Source organism: Microtus oregoni, unplaced genomic scaffold (genome assembly GCF_018167655.1).
Source record: "Microtus oregoni isolate MIOR12 unplaced genomic scaffold, Mior012 000073F_ref0000255, whole genome shotgun sequence".
In the NCBI taxonomy this organism is placed as follows: Eukaryota; Metazoa; Chordata; class Mammalia; order Rodentia; family Cricetidae; genus Microtus; species Microtus oregoni.
Window position 1 is genome coordinate 468,298 of NW_024543986.1, and position 19,782 is coordinate 488,079.

The following is a 19,782-nucleotide window of genomic DNA, read 5'->3' on the forward strand; positions in this document are numbered from 1 at the left end:
CACAGTGTAGGACTATTGAGCATACCCTGTGGGAGGACAGTCCACTGATATCTCCTATTAGGCTGAGAATTATTATAAGTAGGCACTGTGAAGGCAAATTTTTCTCTATCCTTTTCTTGTAACGGTATAGTGAAAAAACAATCTTTCAAATCAATAACTATAAGAGGCCATCCTTTTGGTAACAGAGAAGGCAAAGGAATTCCAGATTGTAGTGGGCCCATAGGTTGAATTACTTTGTTGACAGCTCTTAGATCTGTCACCATTCTCCATTTACCAGATTTCTTTTTTACAACAAACACAGGAGAATTCCAAGGGCTGGTTGATTCTTCAATATGGTGAGCATCTAGTTGCTCTTGCACCAGCTGTTCCAATGCCTGTAGTTTATCTTCAGCTAGAGGCCATTGTTTGGTCCATATTGGCTTCTCAGTTAGCCATTTTAAAGGTAGGGCCGTTGGTACCTCTAAAGGTTTGGTATTTGCTGTATGTTCTTGTACAGCCTGAATAGCTGGTGACCTTTTTCCATAATACCTCATCATATCCTTCCCAGAATTATGAGTTCCTGGAAATACAGGAATGTTAATCTGGGTATTCCATTGCTGTAGCAGGTCACGGCCCCATAAATTTATGGCAATATTGGCTATATATGGCCTTAGTCTTCCTATTTGCCCTTCGGGCCCTATGCATTCAACCCATCTTGTGCTTTGTTTTACACGAGATAGGGTTCCAATTCCCAGGAACTGAACATCTACCTCTTGAAGAGGCCAATTCGGATGCCAAGATTCTGGGGTAATGATACTTACATCCGCACCTGTGTCTAATAAGCCTTCAATAAAAGTGCCATTTATACAGACTCTTAGCTTTGGTCTTTGATCATTAATAGAAGTCTGCCAAAATATACGTTTACTCTGTCCTATTGGGTTTTTTGACTCATCCTCCACACGTAATTCTTCATTTAGGCCAGTATTACTTTTTACAGCAGAAATTGGAGCTTTTAATTTTCTTGGTGAGGCACGTTCTCCACTGTGACTGGGAATGACTGGGCCACTGTTGGCTTGGGGGCCTGCGAGAGGCCCCCCAAGGAGTTTCCCGATGATATCGGATTGCCCCGTCTGTCTGTTGTTGAGCTACATTCGTTGGACCAATGCCTGCCTTTACCGCATCTCCTACATATACCTGAAGGCCGAGGTCTCCTATTTTTGTCATTCCCAGAAGAGATATTATTCCTAGAAATTCTTTGCCTGCAATTCCTTTGCAAATGTCCTAATTTACCACAATTAAAACACCTGGCAGTTTGATGTCTCCTCATTGCTTTGGAAATCGCTTCTCCTACCCAAGATTCATCATTATAGCTAAACGTCTCAACATTCATCGTATGCTGAATCCATTCATCCATAGGTGCTGATCTAGACTTTAAAGGCCCAATTATCTTTTTGCATTCTATGTTTGCATTCTCAAAAGCTAGAGATTCAAGAAGTATTCGTCTAGCTTCTGGGTCTGTTACCCCTATGTCCAGAGCCTTAATTAATCTTTGCAAAAAGTCAATAAAGGGTTCTCTCTGTCCCTGCCTAATTCTGGTATATGATTCAACCCTTTTTGCTGGATCTTGTATCCTATTCCAAGCATTTAAAGCTGCTTGGTGACATAGACACAGTACTTCATCGTCATAAAGAGCTTGGACCTGTGGATCAGCATATTCTCCTGCACCAAGAATTTGATCTTGGGAAACCTCAATACCTTTTGCTCTTCCTTGCTGTTCCATATGTTTGGATTCTTCTCTGAAATAAATTCCAAACATCAAGGAAGGTCCATTATCTAAAACTGCAGACACTAACTGATGGAAATCATGGGGAGTAGCTCTAGCATTAGAAGCCCAAGTCCTTATCATTTCCTTTACATATGCATTGTGCAGGCCAAAATTAACAACAGCTTGCTTAATTTCTTTCAGATCATTCATTGCTATTGGCGTCCATCTAGCTTCTCTGACTCCCTTTGAGCCTTTAGAAGTTGATACTTTTTCAGAATTAAGTATAGGGTATGTCGCTAGAACCCTGGGTAAGCCAGTTCTAATAGCTGGTGGAGGCCTTGTATCCTGTCCTTGTGCCTCCTTACTCTGTTCACCAGCTGCAATAATTTCCCCAATCTTTTCAAATCTTTTTATCATTGTCTCTCTTAAATCCTGAATCTCCTGACCTGTATATATTTCCAGTGATTTCACTGAGGTATCAATTTTTTGGTCCCCATTCTGCACCTGTGAATCCAAAGCTTTAATTTTTTCCTTCAAAGATAACATGTCCTCCTTAAACTTTTCTTGTATATCATGTAGATTCCCATCTTGGAGGTACATTCTGTCTGTTACCTTATCAAAACTTTGTGATAAAGTCTGAACGTCAAATTCAACAGCCTGAACCCTTTCAGGTAACTTTCTAATACCCTTGGATATGGAATCAATTTTGTCTGTCATAGTATCCACTTGTTCAGATAACCTCTGATTTTCAATAATTTTAATCCTCTCAATTAGTTGTTCATTATTAGTTCGTAAAGATTCTATCATTCTTAGGAGTGCCATATTCTTCTGTTCATTATTAGTACGTAAAGATTCAATCGTTCTTAGTAGTGCCATATTCTTCCTTAATGATAGAATATGGAAAAGAAAACTGAAGCCTAGTAACAAGCAAATTAAGGTATCCCCATAATCATATAAACCTTGTATGATGTAATTCATTGTATTAGTAAATATAAATTTACTAATCCATTGTATTAGTGAAAACAAAGCAGTAAAATTTGCGTTAGAAACAAAAACTGCAATATTACCTATTATCCAGCAGGTGGCGCTGTTGCAGAGTCGCGGTGAAAACATGGTCCTGTTTCAGTGCCTTAGTAGATGTTAAAAACTGGAAAATTCAAGTTTCTCAACAAAATAAATCTAATTAAATCAATTCCTGAGACGGAACAAGTCACCCTGAGGGGTTGTAGCTTTCAGCAACCACGTGCTCTGGTTTGTGCCACTTAAGAGCTGTACTTGCAAGGGAGATTTAAAAATGACTCAGAAAAGAGCAAACCACGCGGGCCTGTGGAGTTTAAATCCACATGGGGAGTCCAAGGCCGCTGGCGGCTGAGGAAGGGGAGGGCTCCCGCCAAGCCGAACTAGAGCCCGCCAAGCCCGCAGCCGCCAAGCCGAACTTGGGGCCGCCAAGCCGAACTCGCGGCTGCGAGTGGGGAAAGGAGAGGTTCTAAAACCAAACGTTGGGCGCCAAAATGAAGGCGTAAGTCACAAACAATGCCACACCAATTCGGGGTTATGATTATTAGGGTGGTATTTATTTAAAGGGGAAAAATACTTACAGATCACTGTCCCAGGCAACAGCCCTCTACGCAACCAGGAAAGGAGTCTAGTCGCAGGCGGAGCAGGAAGTGAAGAGAGAGAGAAGAGGGAAGTGGCCGCTTTTTTAAAGGGAGAGAAACCACGCCCCAGTGGGCTGGTACCTCAGCGGTGATAGGCTGGAGGAGTGGGAGGACCTCCCGCAACACTGCAGTGAAAGGTCGCCTCTTCAAAAGCTGCCCTGCAGAGGAGAGTAATTTATCCAAAAAGGGTAACACTGCAAAGAAAGGACTCTTTCTTGGAAAAGATAGCCGCACAAGGAGGCTTCGCCTCAGAAAAAGTTATCCTGCAGAAGAGGGTTACTCATTTGAGTGGGGTAACTCTGAGGAGAGAGGACCCTCTGCATGTGAAGATCGCCCTGCAGGTAGTGTTTGCTCCATCAAAAGCCTCCCTGCAAAGGAGAGTCCTTCATCTGAGAAGGATAACAATCTAAAGAAAGGGCCATCTCCTGGGAAAGATCACCGCACAAGGAGGCTTCGCCTCAGAAAAAGGTACCCTGAAGAAGAGGGTTACTCATTTGAGTGGGGTAGCTCTGAGGAGAGAGGACACTCTGCACCTGAAAATCGTCCTGCAGGGAGAGGTCCCCTCATCAAAAGCTGCCCTGCACAGGAAAATCACTCATCTAAGAAGGATAACTCTTCAAAGAGAGGACTCTCTCCTGGAAAAGATCACCCCACAGGGAAAGGTAAGCCTCGGAAGAAAAGCCGCCCTGCAGAGGAGGGTCTGTCAGTGGACAGGGCTAACTCAGCAGCAAGAAGACCCTTTGTAGGTGAAGATCGCCCTACAGGAAGTGATCACCCCATTAATAGCCACTCTGATGGCAAGCGTCATTCATCCGAGAAGGGTAACTCTGCAAATGGAGGACTCTCTCCTGAGACAGATCCCTGCATAAGGAGGCGTCGCCTCAGAAAAAGTTATCCTGCAGAGGAGGGTTACTCATTCATGTGGGGTAACTCTGAGGAGAGAGGACACTCTGTACGGGAAGATCGCCCTGCAGGTAGTGGTCCCTCTATCAAAAGCCATCCTGCAGAGGAGAGTCCTTCATCTGAGAAGGATAACTCTGTAAAGAGAGGGCCATCTCCTGGGAAAGATCGCCGCACAAGGAGGCTTCGCCTCAGAAAAAGGTACCCTGAAGAAGAGGGTTACTCATTTGAGTGGGGTAGCTCTGAGGAGAGAGGACACTCTGCACCTGAAAATCGTCCTGCAGGGAGAGGTCCCCTCATCAAAAGCTGCCCTGCACAGGAAAGTCACTCATCTAAGAAGGATAACTCTTCAAAGAGAGGACCCTCTCCTGGGAAAGATCACACCACAGGGAGAGGTAAGCCTCCAAAGAAAAGCCGCCCTGCAGAGGAGGGTCTGTCAGTGCGCAGGGCTCAACTGGCAGCAAGAGGACCCTTTGTAGGTGAAGATCACCCTACAGGGAGAGGTCAGCCTCAGAAGAAAAGCTGCCCTGCAGAAGAGGGTCACTCACATGAAAGGGGTAGCTCTGCAGCAGGAAGACCCTTTGCAGGTGAAGATGGCCCTGCAGGGAGAGGTCAGCCTCTGGAGAAAAGCCGCCTTGCAGAGGAGGGTCGCTCAGATGAAAGGGGAAGCTCGGAAGCAGGAAGACCCTTCGCAGGTGACGATCGCTCTGCAGGGAGTGGTCAGCCCATCAAAACCTACTGGGCCAAAGAGGGTCATTCGTCTGAGAGCGGTATCCCTGCGAAGAGAGGACCCTCTCCCGGAAAAGAGGGTCATGCAGATGAAAGGGCCAATTATGCGGAGAGAGGATCCTTTGCAGCAAAAGATTGCCCCACAGGAAGTGATCACGCTCCAAAGAAAATCTGCCCTGCAGAGGAGGGTCACTCAGGTGAAAGGGGTAACTCTGCAGGGGGAGGACCCTCTGCAGGGAAGGATGGCCCCACAGGGAGAGGTCAGCCTTCAAAGAAAATCTGTCCTGAGGAGGAGGGTCGCTCACTGGATAGGGGTAACTATGTGCAGAAAGAACCCTCTGCAGGGAAAGATGACCCCATGGGGATACATAGGGCTCCAAAGAAAAGCCAATATGCAGAGAAACATCTATCTGCCCTGGGAAGCTGCCCTCCCCAAACAAGTCATCCTGCAGAGAAAAGTCTATCTTCCCAGAGTGTCTGCTCTGCAGAGAAAGTGCACACAGGGGAGAGAGGTGACTTTGTTGACAAAGATTGCCCTGCAGAGAGAGAACTCTCTGTTGAGAAAGGTGAGACAGAAAAGAAAGTCATCTGTTTTGCGAAAGTTCATTCTGAGGAGAAAGATCAGTCCTCCCAAAGCAGCTACACTGCTGAGAAAGGTAACAGAGTAGAGAGCGGGTACCCTGTCGGGAAAGGTCATCACTCCATGGAAAAAAGCTTTCCTGTGGAGAAACCCTCTTCTTCAGGATCTGCACTTAACATGCCAGTGCCAAAGAACATGCTGAATATTCAAGAAAACAGAGTTGGCAGTGGTACCAGCACAGTACCACAGATTCCTCACCAGAATGTGGCTGGGACTGTCACCACTGGTCAATCTGGGCAGGCAGGGAAGGTGAGAATGGGAGTTGAATTGAAGTTGCCTGATGAACTTAAGCCATGTCTTGTTGAGGACTGGGAACTGATAAACAAGCATAAGCAGTTATTCCAACTCCCTGCTGAGAAGAATGTAGATACTATTCTCGCAGAGTATGTCACTTTTGTGAAATCACAGGGAAAGGCTGATGATAGGGAATATTCTGTTGATGAACTTGTATATGGAATAAGAGAGTACTTCAACAGGATGCTGGGCACCCAGCTGCTCTGCCAATTTGAAAAGCCCCAGTTTGCCGAAATCTACCTGGCTTATCCTCATATTCCAATGTCTCAGATTTATGGGGCTCCACACCTCCTACGATTATTTACTCAAATTGGGACTGTATTGACCCATTCCCTCCTTAGTAGGCATAGTCTTATGCAAGTGTCTAGGTATCTGCACGATTTCCTTAAATACCTAGCTGTGAATTCCACTTCTCTATTTAATGCTAGCAATTACAAAGTGGCTTCTGCTGAGTATTGTTACCAAGCCCTGTGAAGGTCAGCTGACCACTCCCTGTTATGACCTGGAGCAGTAAACATTTGTGTGTTTGCTGTTTTTATTATAGTTGTTCTTGAAAATTGTCAAAGTATAACAGGGTTTAATATTTCAGTCTGCTTATTATTGTGAACAGGAATAAAAATATTAAATGCTTTATCAGTATTTCAATAACAAATAAATGTTCACTAAAAGAGTTTGTGTTGCTTATTTGAATGTTGGTGCTTCTATTCTTACACTTTATGAATTTCTATTAGGTGTTCATATATATGATAACATGCACTCATTCCTAGTGCTAAAGGTTCAATATAATGGATATACTCCAAACATATGCATACACATAATTTAAAATATAAAATTGTCTAGAAATATATAAGGATTGGAGATATAGCTAAGGAGGCCCTGGGTTTACTCCTTGGTTTCAAAAGTGAAAAAAAAACAGGAAGAAAAAGAGGAAGGACTGAGGAGAAGACAAAGGAAGAATGGGTATAAAGTGAAAGGGAGGCTAGAGAGGGGGAGGTGAGGAGGGGGAGGTAGTGAGGGGAGGAGAGAAATAGGTGGAAAGAAGAGGAGGGGAACAAAGAAAAGGATAGGAGATAGAGGAGGAGTTGAAGGAGAAATGGGAGAAGGAAGACAAGATGGGGAGGAAAAGGAGGAAAAATAGATGGGAGAGAAGACAATGGAGGAAGAAGAAAAGAGTGGGAGGAGACAGAGAAAGGTAATGAGGAAAAGAAAAGGGAGGAAAAGAGGAGAAAGAGGAGGAGAGGGGCAGAAGGATATGGAGAAGAATATGGAGGAGGAAAAGGAGAGGAGGGATAGGAAAAGAAGAAGAGAGGGAAGAGAGTATGAAGAGAATGATGGAAAGAAAAAAGATAGGGAATGGGGGGGTGGAAAAGGAGAGGAGCAAGAGTAGAGAGAGGAGGGGGAGAGGTTGAAGAGAAGGTGAGGGAGGAGGAGGAAGGGAGGAGGGGAGTTGAGGGATGAAAAAGAAGAGGGAGGAGAAGGAGAGAGGAAGGTGAGAAAATGAGGGAGGAGAAGGAGGAAGAGCAAAGGAGAGGAGGGGAGAAGAAGAGGAGGAAAAAAAAAGAGGTGAGGAGGGGAGAAGGAAGAGAAAGAGGGAAAGAAGGATAGAGAAGGGGATGAGGATGAAAAGTAAGGGAGGAAGGAGAAAGGAGAAATGAAAGAGTGGTAGAAGAGGGAAATAACAGAGGGTGGAATATGAGAAGAGACAGAGCAAGGAGGAGAAGGAAAGGAGGAAGGGGAGGAGTAGAAAGATGGAATATAAAAGGGAGGAGGAGAAAGTGGAGGAGGAAGATAACATGAGGATAGAATAGAAAAAGGAGGGCCAGTAGGAGAAGTGGGGGAAGAGAAGTAGTGGAGGATGAAGGAAAAGAGAAGATCCCAGAAGACATGGTAGCAGTGGAAAGGGGCAGAAGGTAAAAGGAGAACAAGTAGGGGAAGAAGGATGGAGAGAGAGAGAGTGGGGGGGGAACAATAGGAAGAGGAAGAAGATGAAGAAAAGGGGCAAGACAGAGAGAAGGAAAGCACTAGAAAGAGAATGAAGAGGAAGAAGAAGAGGAGTAGAAAGGTTGGAAGAAGGAGTTAGAGAAGAAGGAAGAGAGAAGGGAAGAGAGGGCTAAGGAAGAAGAGGATGAGGAGGAGGGAGAGTGCTGGGTTCAAACCCCAGCTTTGTCCAGGCATGGTTGGGAGGGGAACAGACAGAGCATGGGCAGGACCAAAGGTGCATCCTGATCAGCCATTTGTACAATGTACATTGGGGGAATAACAACCTGGAGTCTGTGTTAGTGGAGAGCTTTCTTATCCAGAGGGTGCAAGGGACATTTTTTACTCTAGGAAAAATGGCTTCTTGGGCCCATGTGGTGGAATGTCATCAGTTTTGGGCAATAATATCGAGGGTGCTTCATTCGTATACTCAGAGGCAGCAGGGGCCAGAGGAAGGAACCTTATAAGGTCATAGAAAGTCCAGCCTGGGCTGTTTCAGTGGTCAGATAAGCAGCGACCAGTTCCTATAGCTTTGGAGACTGATGAGCTTATCAGATGTTACATGCATTGGGGCTCTCTGGGGCACGTCCAGTGGAAGACTAACTACTTGGGGTCTGCTGGCACCTGGGCAAGTGGGGAGAAAACAAACTCCTGCTGATATCAGGATGAAAAAATCCAGGATTTAAACTTAACTTAAGAACAGCCCCTCAGGAGAGGCTGAGAAAAAGAAGAAGAAAAGGAAGGAAGGCAATAAGGAGGGAGGCTGAGGGGGAAGAGAGGACAAGAAGGCAAGCTGATATTCAGCTTCCAGCCAGAGTTTCTTCCTTTTCCATCTCCCTTTCAAAGAGGCAGCTTCTGCCTTTCCCCACTTCTCCCTTTCTGTTTCTGTCTCTCTGTCTCTCTCTCTTTCTTTCTGTTCCCCTCTCTATGTTTTTCTCCTTTCCCCCTTCCCTTCCATTACCCATTAAATAAATATCCAACCTCACTCTGCATGGCCGGCCTATCTGTCTGTCTCTTGTCTGCTGTGTGGTTCCCTCCCTGGAACCAGCCACCTTTGGAGAACTGCACCATGGTCTCATAGTATGCCCTCTGTCTCTCTCTCCTCATGGCCTGCTGCAGCCACTTGGGGAACTGTACCATCCCTGCCTGGGACTAGCTGCTCTCAGGACCCATTGTTCACTGCCTGCTGCCACATGGCCCACTGCCACCGCTCTGGGACCTGTGCCATTCCCTGCCCAGGACTGGCTGCTTTGGGGACCTGCTGCCCACTGCTGCCACTCGGAGACCTGAAGAATTTCTGCCGCTGCTGCCGCCAGAGATCCTGCTGCAATTTTATTTTTACCATTTCATTGGTGCCATGATTCAGAAGGCTCTCCCTCCCCAAGCCCCTCTCCTGGGGTATTTTTTTTCCACAACAATCATGAGTTCCATATGCCTGGGTGTGATTTCTCCAGCATGATTTCTATGCACACAACTGGCTTCAATTTGTGAGATTCCCCCATTCTGGTCAGCTTAACCATTTCTCCAAACCTGAGGAATTGACTGGTCAGTTCCCAGCAATCTTCTGGTGTTCCTAGAAATGGGAGAAGCAACCCCTAAACACGGAGAGTTGAGCCCTGCACTGACATTCATCTCTGCATTGCTTCCCTTAGCTAAGATTGTGTTTGGATGGCCCAGGGCTGATCCACCTGTGACTGAGGGCCCAGGGTCCCTCAGATTCTTTTTTCATTTTTTTCCCTTGCTGAAAAAGGCCACTCGGAGTGGCCTCTGGCCTCTCTGACTTCTGATTCACCCTAACAGGATCCAGTTGGGCTTTAGCATCCTACCCACAGGGGGAGGGCACTCTCCCACGGCTCCTGCAATATTCACAATGATTTACACCCTGCCTGTAGGGGGAGATGTCCCGTTACAAATCTTGTGGTGCCACCATTTCATGGGTTTTCAGATTCAGCTATGGGTAGCAAGCTTTCCATGTCTGTCCCCCTCTGGGATGAATGCCTTTTAGAGGCTCTTAAACCCCAGACCTTACACCCTACTTCTTCAGCTCCTACCCACGCTCCTCTGGTGTCCCACTGGCTCCACTTTTATGAGAGCTTTCTAACTACTATCAGAGCATAGGCAAATGGAAGGTGTTTCCTCAAACTGTCCCTGCTGCTGCTACTTCTGCCAACAAGATTGGTCAGATACATAAGTTGGATGTTTTCAATTCCAGCCTTTTGCTCCCCATTGCAGCTTCTGACATGGCATCTCAACCACAGGGCAGAACATGCCTCTAGGTCTCTCGTATTATTAAACTTAAAATTCCCTGCAGCTCAAAAAATTATGGCTTTTACAAACAACATGTGACCTCTGCCATTTTGACTGAGGTCAGGTGACCTTACCTCCATCTTAACTGAGGTCAGGTGACTTTACTACCATCTTGGCTGAAAGCCAGGTCAGGTGACCAAGTTCTGCCATCTTTACTGAGGGATACCCTGCCTGGTACCCCAGTACTTATGTTTTTGTCTCTAAATTCCTTTTGCTGACTCTGTTACATGTGTGCTTTGTGCAGTGGAATGCCTTTGGTAGGGCCCACCAAGAGCATCAACTTCATCCAATTCCAGTTCACTCTGTGTGTGTTCATACATGTAACGTAAATGCTCATATGCTTAATATTCTAATTGTCTGTTCATTGCATCTCATTTAGGACTGCAAAACAATAACTCTTGTGTTTTAAACTGCTATGGACTTTTACATCTCTTAAAAAATACTTTATATTTAATTCAACCCTCATTTCAAATATATTAAAATGTTCTCTACTATTGTCAGTTCTGCTGTTAACCTTCTATTGCAAGCAATTTTTTCTACTTTCTGTCCTTTTACATGTGTAAATCCTACCTGTTTAGTTAAGAGCCAGTACAGTCAAGCTCAGACCCAGATGTCCAGGCAGATTCTATACTGTAGCTGTACCTGATAAACAGCCCTCAACTGCTCAGAGATCTGGGGAATATGGCATGGCATTTAAATAGTTAATTATTAAAAAACTCTTCAAAACAAAAAGAGTCAGGTTGGCTCCTAGCAGCAGCACTCCATTTCCTCCAAAGAAGACAGAAGACAAATGGACACAAAACACATCCATCTGCAATTCGCTTCAACTGCCAAGCACTGACCACTGAGTAAAACTGCCTTTCATCTAAACTGAAGATCTCCAGACATGGACAGAATCACTGGAATTGACAGCCTAGCTGCTCAAGTCAAGGTAGGCTTGCCTTCCTACAGATGTCTTAGCCCTCAGGAACTTCTGGAGTCTGGCAGGCCATGCACTAAACAGCAAAAGGCAAATATGACCTACAGTGACCATGGAGGACCCTGAGGAGTAATTTTAAGTGCCAACCAAGTAAGTTTGCTGTTGCTTTTTAATCAGTAACTCAAGTAAAATTTTGTCCTTCTCAAAGATCTCTGATGCAGTTTGATAGCTGAGATGTTTTGTCAGTTTAAAAGGACAACCTCACCAAACAAATTTCACTAAAATACAACTTCATATGGAAAAGCAAAAAACCCAGAATAGCGAAAACAATCCTTTACAATAAAAGAACTTCTGGAGGCATCACAATCCCTGACTTCAAACTTTATTACAGAGCCACAGTACTGAAAACAGCCTGGTATTGGCATGAGAACAGATAGGAGGACCAATGGAAGTGAATAGAAGATTTGGATATTAATCCACACTCCTTTGAACACTTGACTTTTGACAAAGAAGCAAAAAATATCAAATGGAATAAAGAAAGCATATTTAACAAATGGTGCTGGCATAACTGGATATCAACATGTAGAAGAATGAAAATAGATCCATATCTTTCACCATGCACAACACTCAAGTCCAAATGGATCAAAGACCTCAACATAAAGCCAACCACACTGAACCATATAGAAAAGAAAGTAGGAAATACACTTGAATGCATTGGCACAGGAGATCACTTCCTAAATATAACCCCAGCAGCACTGACACTGAGAGAAACAATTAATAAATGGGACCTCGTGAAACTGAAAAGCTTCTGTAAAGCAAAGGACATGGTCAACAAGAAAAAATGATCACCTATGGAATAGGAAAAGATCTTCACTAACCCCACATCAGACAGAGGTCTGATCTTCAAAATATACAAAGAACGCAAGAAATTGGTCACCAAAGGAACATATAATCCAATTTACAAAAACGGAGTACATACCTAAACAGAGAACTTTCAACAGAGGAATCTAAAATGGCTGAAAGACACTTAAGGAAATGATCAATATCCTTAGTCATCAGAGAAATGCAAATCAAACCAACTCTGGGATTCCATCTTACACCTGTAAGAATGGCCAAGATGAAAAACACTGATGACAACTTATGCTGGAGAAGTTGCGGGGAGAAGGGAACACTTCTTCATTGCTTGTGGGAATGCAAGCTGGTATAGCCCCTTTGGATGTCAGTGTGGTGATTTCTCAGAAAATTAGGAAACAACCTTCCTCAAGACCCAGTAATACGACTTTTGGGTATGTATGCAAAAAATTTTCAATCGTGCTGCAGGGACATGTGCTCAACTATGTTCATAGCAGCATTGTTTGTCATAGCCAGAACCTGGAAACAACCTAAATGTCCCTTGACCAAACAATGGATAAGGAAAATGTGGTACATTTACACAATGGAGTGCTACACAGCAGAAAAAATACTGACGTCTTTAATTTTTCAGGAAAATAGATAGAGCTAGAAAACATTATTTTGAGTGATGTAACCCAGACACAGAAAGACAATTATCACATGTACTCACTCATAGGTGGTTTTTAAACATAAAGCAAAGAAAACCATCCTACAAACCACAATCCCAGAGAACTTAGAGAACAATGAGGACACTAAGAAAGATTTATATCAATCTAATCACATGGGAAGTAGAAAAAGACAAAATCTCCTGAATTAATTGGGAGCATGAGGATATTGGGGGAGGGTTGAAGGGGGAGGGAAGAGGCAGGGAGGAGAGCAGAGAAAAATGTAGAGCTCAATAAAAATCAAGAAAAAAAGGAAATTGTGTCATTAATAATAATGTGAATGAACCTGGAAGACATTATGCTAAATGAAATAAGCAAGATATAAAAACAAGAATACCATATTATCTCACTTATAAGCAGAATCTAGAAAGGTCAAACTTATAAAATGAAAGGAAGAAAAGGATTCCAGCGGCTATACTGGATGAAGAAACAGAATGACACTTGTCAAAGCATATAAACTTCTAGTTAGGTAGGACTTATATAAATCTGTGAAGTCCATAAATATATAATTGTTAATAAAAAAATTTATGTGAGAGTTTAAAAATTCCATTGTTTGATTTGGAATCCTTAGTTTTTTATCTACATTTCACTGGACACTGATAATTAAAATCCCATAAGCTTGTTGAAGTCTCTTGAACCTTTCAATCAGGAAGTTTCTCTAGAAATTTCGTTCCTACTCATGTTGAACAGGACCAATTCCCAGTGCAGATAGGAACATAGAAAAAAAAAAACAATGGTCAATATTAACAGGGTAAGCATGACAAGGTATTGAAAGTCTCCCCATTCAATGAGGAACACCTTTCCTTCCTTATTCCTGTCAATATGGCCTCCCTCCTTCAAGTCCTGCTATGCTAATATCCTGGAATATAGAGCTTCTCTGGCACAATATGCTCTTTGTACAAGTTTCACTTTCCTGTGCCATTCTGAGAAGAATGGTCACCACGATTCAAAAAGAGTTGGGAGGTCAATAACTCAGTGCATAAACTTTTAAAACAACTTCTGTATTCACCCCTCTTGAGTCAGCCCATCTTCTGAGGCACACTGTTTTGTCCTGAGAAATCCCTATTTCACAGGGCACATAACAGCCCTTTTCATGGATTACCTCTGCTCTCCCAGCACTTGCTAGCAGAAAGGAAGTACCAAAGATGAAAATGTTTGTTTCCTAGCTTCTAAGCTGTGCCAATATTTTTCTACTGTTGTTTCCTCTTGCACCTTTGCTTTTTGTCTGTTTCTTAAGAAAAAAATAAATTAAATGAGAATTCCTTTAATAGTATTAACTCACAGAAACAAATACTTTGAGTCCAATGCGATTAAGCACAAATCTATCGTTTTCCCCCCTCAGGTTTTCTAAGCATGTATGCGGTAGAATTAACTGTTTTAATTTAAATTTGTATTTTGAAATACAAATGGTTTGACATTTACTTCTCAAATTAGTGTATTTACTGTTCTTTCCTCTGTCCTTCTCTTTCTCTTAGCAATCTAATTTTAATTGATTATCTTGTCTTTTTTAACTTCAATAATATAAAATTAAATACCCAAAGACTGTTCTAGGAAATAATGTGGCCTTGGTTATAAAAAATGAGCAAGTCAGCACAATTACAGATTTTGGCAATGTAGAAATCATGCTGTTTCTTATTATCAGTTTTCTTTTTGTTCTACTTTGGTTATAAAATCAGAATGTGGATATCCAAATGCATTTATGTATTATATTTATATTTCTGAAATCACATAAATAAGTACATCTGGGTTCTTTTGATTGTAGTATTTTCTTCACTAATTTGACATGGCTAAATTTCAAGTTTAATAGTTCCTAAGACAAGAGTTCACTCTGAAATTTAGAATGTTTATTCAAAATTATATACAAATATTTGTTCAAATAAGAGCAAGTAAAATATTCCAAGAGATCTGGCATAATACCATAATTGCACATGCAGCTACCACTCTTTAAAAATTGGTGCATACTGAAGGATGAAGAAAATGGAAATTGTCTGAATGAGAAGGATGGGGCTAGAGTTATAGTTCAGCGGAGAATATTTCCCCAGCATATGAAAGGCCCTGTGTTCAATCTCTGTACCACAAGAAGAAAGAGACAAAGAAATTCAGGGGGAAATGGAGAAAGGAAATAGGGAGCTAGAGAAGGATATAGGAAAAACAGTTGTAGGACAATTACTAGATTTTAGTAATGTCTACTAATGGGTAATGTGTGTTGAAAACTAAAATGAATCTTGGGGCAGCCAGACAGAAAAACTATTACTCACAAGAGAGAATGAGAAAAAAATTGAAAGTTGATTAGTGTTTGATTGAAAAATAGCTCAAAGCAAATAAAGATAATTAAATTCTGTAGAATTAGTGAGAAAACAATGATGAAAGTCGTAACACACAGGCAATTTTATTTGATTTCATTTACTTCGTTTTGCTTGATATGACTATAACAGCATCCACCTTCTTCCAAATGTCTTCAGAATTTATGTTCTACTGTTTTATTGACATGTGTCATGTGTATGCTCACACATGTACATCAGTACAGAACACACAAACAGTTATAATAGTCTACATTTTTGGGGGTTTATGGTTTTTAAACTAAAAACAATGACCATTCAGACTTTCACACCTCACATAAGATTTGAAAAGGAAGAAATCACCATATGAGGAAGAGGTCACTTCTTCAAACAAAATACCTTCTTCAGGCTCAAGAGGGGATGGGTAGGAGACAAACTAGGAAAGACTGCATTTCAAGATTTACTATTCTCTTTCCAAAAACCCAAATTAATTGAGATCCTTTGAAAAGAAAAAGGAGGCATAACCTTGTAGTTTTGTATAAGTTTGTAGAAAAAAAAGTTTAAGTATATAGCAAAAGTTAAATTAAATGGAATATAAAATTAGAAAATAACAAAATGAGGAAAATTAATAAAATAAAAACCAGTTAAAAAAAACTTTGAGCCTAGGGTGGTGGCACATGTCTCTAATTCCAGTGCTCAGGAGGCAGAGGCAAGAGAATATCTATGCATTCCAGGGTAGTAAAGTTTACATAGTGAGTTTCAGGCCAGCAAGGGCTAAGTAGGTAGACTTTGTCTCAAAAGTGCTTTAAATTGTAAACTAAACCAGTAATATTAATAAGCCTTTAGCAAGATTAATAAATATTTAAAATAAATTATTAATATCAGGAATTAAATAGGGGATTTTATCATTGAAATTACAGTTTATAAATTTCTCAAGTTGAAAGAAAGGATTAATTTATCAAAAATCCAACACTACTAAAACAACATAAAAAGATAATATGAATAGCCCTATGAGAGTTAATAAAAAAGAAGTTATCATATAAATCTTTAATTAATATTTTTTTTATTTTATATGTGCAATTGTTTTATCTATATGGATGTTTCTGCATCATGTGCATAGTTAGTGCCCAAAAAGGCCAGAAGAGAGCATCTGATCCCTTAGAACTTGAGTTACAAATGGCTGTGACCTACCATATGCTTTTCTTCTGGAAAAGCAGTCAGTACTATCTCTCCAGCCCCAAAGACAGTGTCTGTATTATTTTTAATTAGTGTTATTTTATTCACTTTTTATTTTTATTTTATTATTATTATTATTATGACCCTATATAAGACCCCAAAACCTACTTCCTCCAACAAGGCCACACCTCTTAATAGTGCTGTTACCTATGGGCTAAGCACTCAAACGTTTGAGTCTATGAGGATCATACCTTTTCAGATGACCACAAGTAAAGTTTTCTTTAACAAAAGACCACTGAAGGAAGAGGCAGAGATGATTTATGCCAATGCTTTAAAATTTATTTTATAATAGCAACCATGTCTATGTAAGAATGACATTGGAAGAATCAACACATTCTAAAAGTAGTTAATAAATGCAGTCCTGTTATCAGGAGCAGTATCCCTGAAAGCACAGAAAAACACAAAAATTATTCAGTCACTTTATCTATGGCTTCACTGCTGGTAAACAACCAACAACTTGTAATGCCTGGGTGCCAACAAAACAGGAATGCATGTTAATTCCCTTGTGTTGGAGGTAGTTGATGTACAAGCATTCAGTAGCTCATCTCCTCCTTCACAGGCTCACATGTTCTCATCTTCTCGAATGAAGCATCACAACCTATCATTCCAATCAGGAAAACAGAAGCTCCTTTAAAGATTTATAAAACCTATATTTTAACTACTTTTCTCATTGCAGTGAAGAAATTATCTAGTAGAGGCAACCTTAGAGAAAAGGGATTTACTTGTTTCATTGTTTCAGTGGATATCATACTGCCATAACAGGTGACAGCAAAAGGAGCATGTCTAAAATATATGGTCCAAGTACTGCACATCGTGGAAGGTAGGAATCTGACAGTAGGCTGGAAGCTGAGGTTGTATAATACTTTCAAGGCCTATCCCTATTTACATACTTCTGCTATGTAGGCCACAGTCTCGGAGGTTCTACAGCCTTCTAAAACAGTATCATGATGTTGGCTGTTGGCTTGCTGTATATTACCTTTATTATGTTTAGGTATGTTCCTTGTATCTCTGCTTCCTCGGAGACCATTGTCATGAAGGGGTGTTGTATTTTGTCCAAAGCTTTTTTGACATCTAATGATTGGTTTTTTATTTTTTAGTTTGTTTATATGGTGGATTACATTGACAGAATTTTGTATGTTAAACCTGTTATTCTTAAAAAATATATGGGGGGGGTTCCCAGCGGCAGTGTGAAGCCACACGGCGGAACCACCAATGCAGCAGGCGCATGTGAGCAGACCCATGGAGCCATAAAAGCAGCTGCTAGCCCCAAAGAGATGGTTGTCAGTCCCAGGGGTGGGCTGGCGTGGTCGCCATGAGAAAAGCGGCTACAGCTTCCCACCAGTGGAAGGGCACGAGCCGCGCTGGCGGTGGCGGCGGTAACAGACATATAAACAGAGGAAATAGCCATAAACATTTATTAAGAAAGAGGGAAAGAGAAAAAGGCAGAGAGAGAGAGGAAGAAGAAAGAGAGGGAGAGAAGGAGGGAGAGAGAGGAGAAGAGAGGCAAAGCCCTGTGTGTACACCGGGAGAGAAAACAGAGAGAGAGCGTGATGGCGGGTGAGGTCAGAGGTTAAAAAGGAGTGGGTGTGGTTAGGGCAGGGACCAAAAGAATAACATTCCCACATCTTGCTTTTAATAAAAAAGCAAATTAGACGCTCCAGTTTGAAGGAATTGGGGCGGCGAATTCTCAAGACTGCTTCTGGCTGATTGTGGGCATTGTCTTGGGGGAGGGGGCGCGAGAGAAGGCTGGGTGCTGGGAACATCCTGGCATAGCTGGTCTCTTTGCTTCTGACTGATGTCTGTTGCATGGAAATGTCTGGTATCTCTTATCCTGTTTAAGGTATTGGCAGAACAAAGAACAAAGTTAAATTAAGGGGAAAAAATTTAGGACCAGGGGATTGAGGGGGTATCTGACCTGTTTAAGATGGATTCTTTAATTCGGCTCCCTGGAACTCACGAGAACTCCTTGGGTTTGTGAAAACAGAAGTTTTAGACATATAATGACTGTATCATAAGAGATAAATTTGGTTGAAATTTGTTTGGTGAGTTCACCTTGCAAAACCTCTCAGCTGTCAAACTGTCAGAGATCTTTGAGAAGGATAAGGTTTTACTTGAGTTACTGATTAAAAAAAAAATGACAGAGAACTTACTTGGATGGCACCCAGAGCTACTCTGTTTGGGTCCTCCATGGTCGCGGAAGGTTGCACTTGAACTTTGCTGTTTAGCGCAGGGCCTGCCAGGCTCCAGAAGATCCTGTGGGCTAAGAAATCTGTAGAAAGACAGGCCTACCTTGACCTGAGCAGCTAGGCTGTCGATTCCAGCGATTCTGTCCACGTCTAGAGAGGTCTTTACTTTAGACGAAAGGCAGGTTTGCCCAATGGTCAGTGCTCTGCAGTCGAAGCGAAATGCAGAAGGACATGTTCTGCGTGTGTCTGTCTTCTGTCTTCTTTGGGGGGAGCAGAGAGATGCTGCTAGGAACCAACCTGTCTCTTTTTTATTGTTGCGAAAAGTTTTTAATAATTAAATACTTAAATATCACATTCCCCAGATCTCTGAGCAGTTGAGGGCTGTTTATCAGGTATAACTATAGTATAGAATTTGTTTGGAAAGTTGGGTCTGAGCTTGACCACACTGGCTCTCAGGAGGTAAGATTTACATTTGTAAAAAGGCAGAGAGAGGGAAAAAACTGCTTGTAATATAAGGTTGGTGGCAGAACTGACAATGGTAGAGAACAGCTTAAGAGACTTAAAGGTACATACCAGTCTAAAATATAAGACTCATGTTTTGTAGTCTGAAATGAGATGTAATAAATAATTATTATACGTAGAAAGAGTGAACAAGAATTGGGCAACATGGACGCCTCTGACGGGCCCTATCAAAGGCATTTAACCGTTGCTCAAAACACATTTAACAGAGTTAGCATGAGTTTAGTGAAAACCGAGTGAAGAGGCAGGGTAAAACCAGGAGAGTGTGGTCACGTGGTCTGGCCCTCAGCCAAGATGGTGACCACCACGTGTAGTCTGCTCTGTTGGAGAGCCCACCATGCCACAACAAAAACCACAGAGGGAAGGGGCAAAAGGCTGGAACCAAAAAACGCCTGTGTATAGTTTTAATGGGGCCATTTATTTGGACAGAGATGGATAAGCATAAGGCATTAAAGCATGAGGCCGGAGTGATAGGTCTGGATGGCTTGGCTCCCATGGTCAAGGCCATGCAAACATGCGCAAAAACCATGGCACCTCAAGCCTACAATGAGAATGGCTCCCTGTTAAGGCGAGATGCAGTTGGCACGAACACCCAGGCCCTATGAAAAGGTGTCCGATTCCATGGGGGGGGCTATAACCAAGCTGAATCGACTCGCGGGCAGGAGGGATTCAGCCTAGGTCAGGCCGCACCGTAGCAGCATGCTGCACCGTAGCAGCAGTTACGATGAAAAGAAGGAAGAAAAGGAATGAAAAAAGAAAAAGAGGGAAGACTGGAGGCCCCGGGCCTCCAGGCATGGGTGGGCTGAGGGACTGGCTAAGGCCAGACATCTCAGGCACA

The 19,782-nt window shown here is 42.3% G+C and overlaps 1 protein-coding gene across 1 annotated transcript; it reads left to right on the forward strand.

The window, feature by feature from the left end:
- Nucleotides 1-5,905: 5,905 nt before the first annotated feature.
- LOC121441144 (mortality factor 4-like protein 2) lies at nt 5,906-6,439 on the forward strand. Its single transcript, XM_041642278.1, has one exon. It carries the CDS (start codon nt 5,927-5,929, stop codon nt 6,437-6,439), a length of 513 nt encoding a protein of 170 aa, XP_041498212.1. The 5' UTR covers nt 5,906-5,926.
- The last annotated feature ends 13,343 nt before the right edge of the window (nt 6,440-19,782 follow it).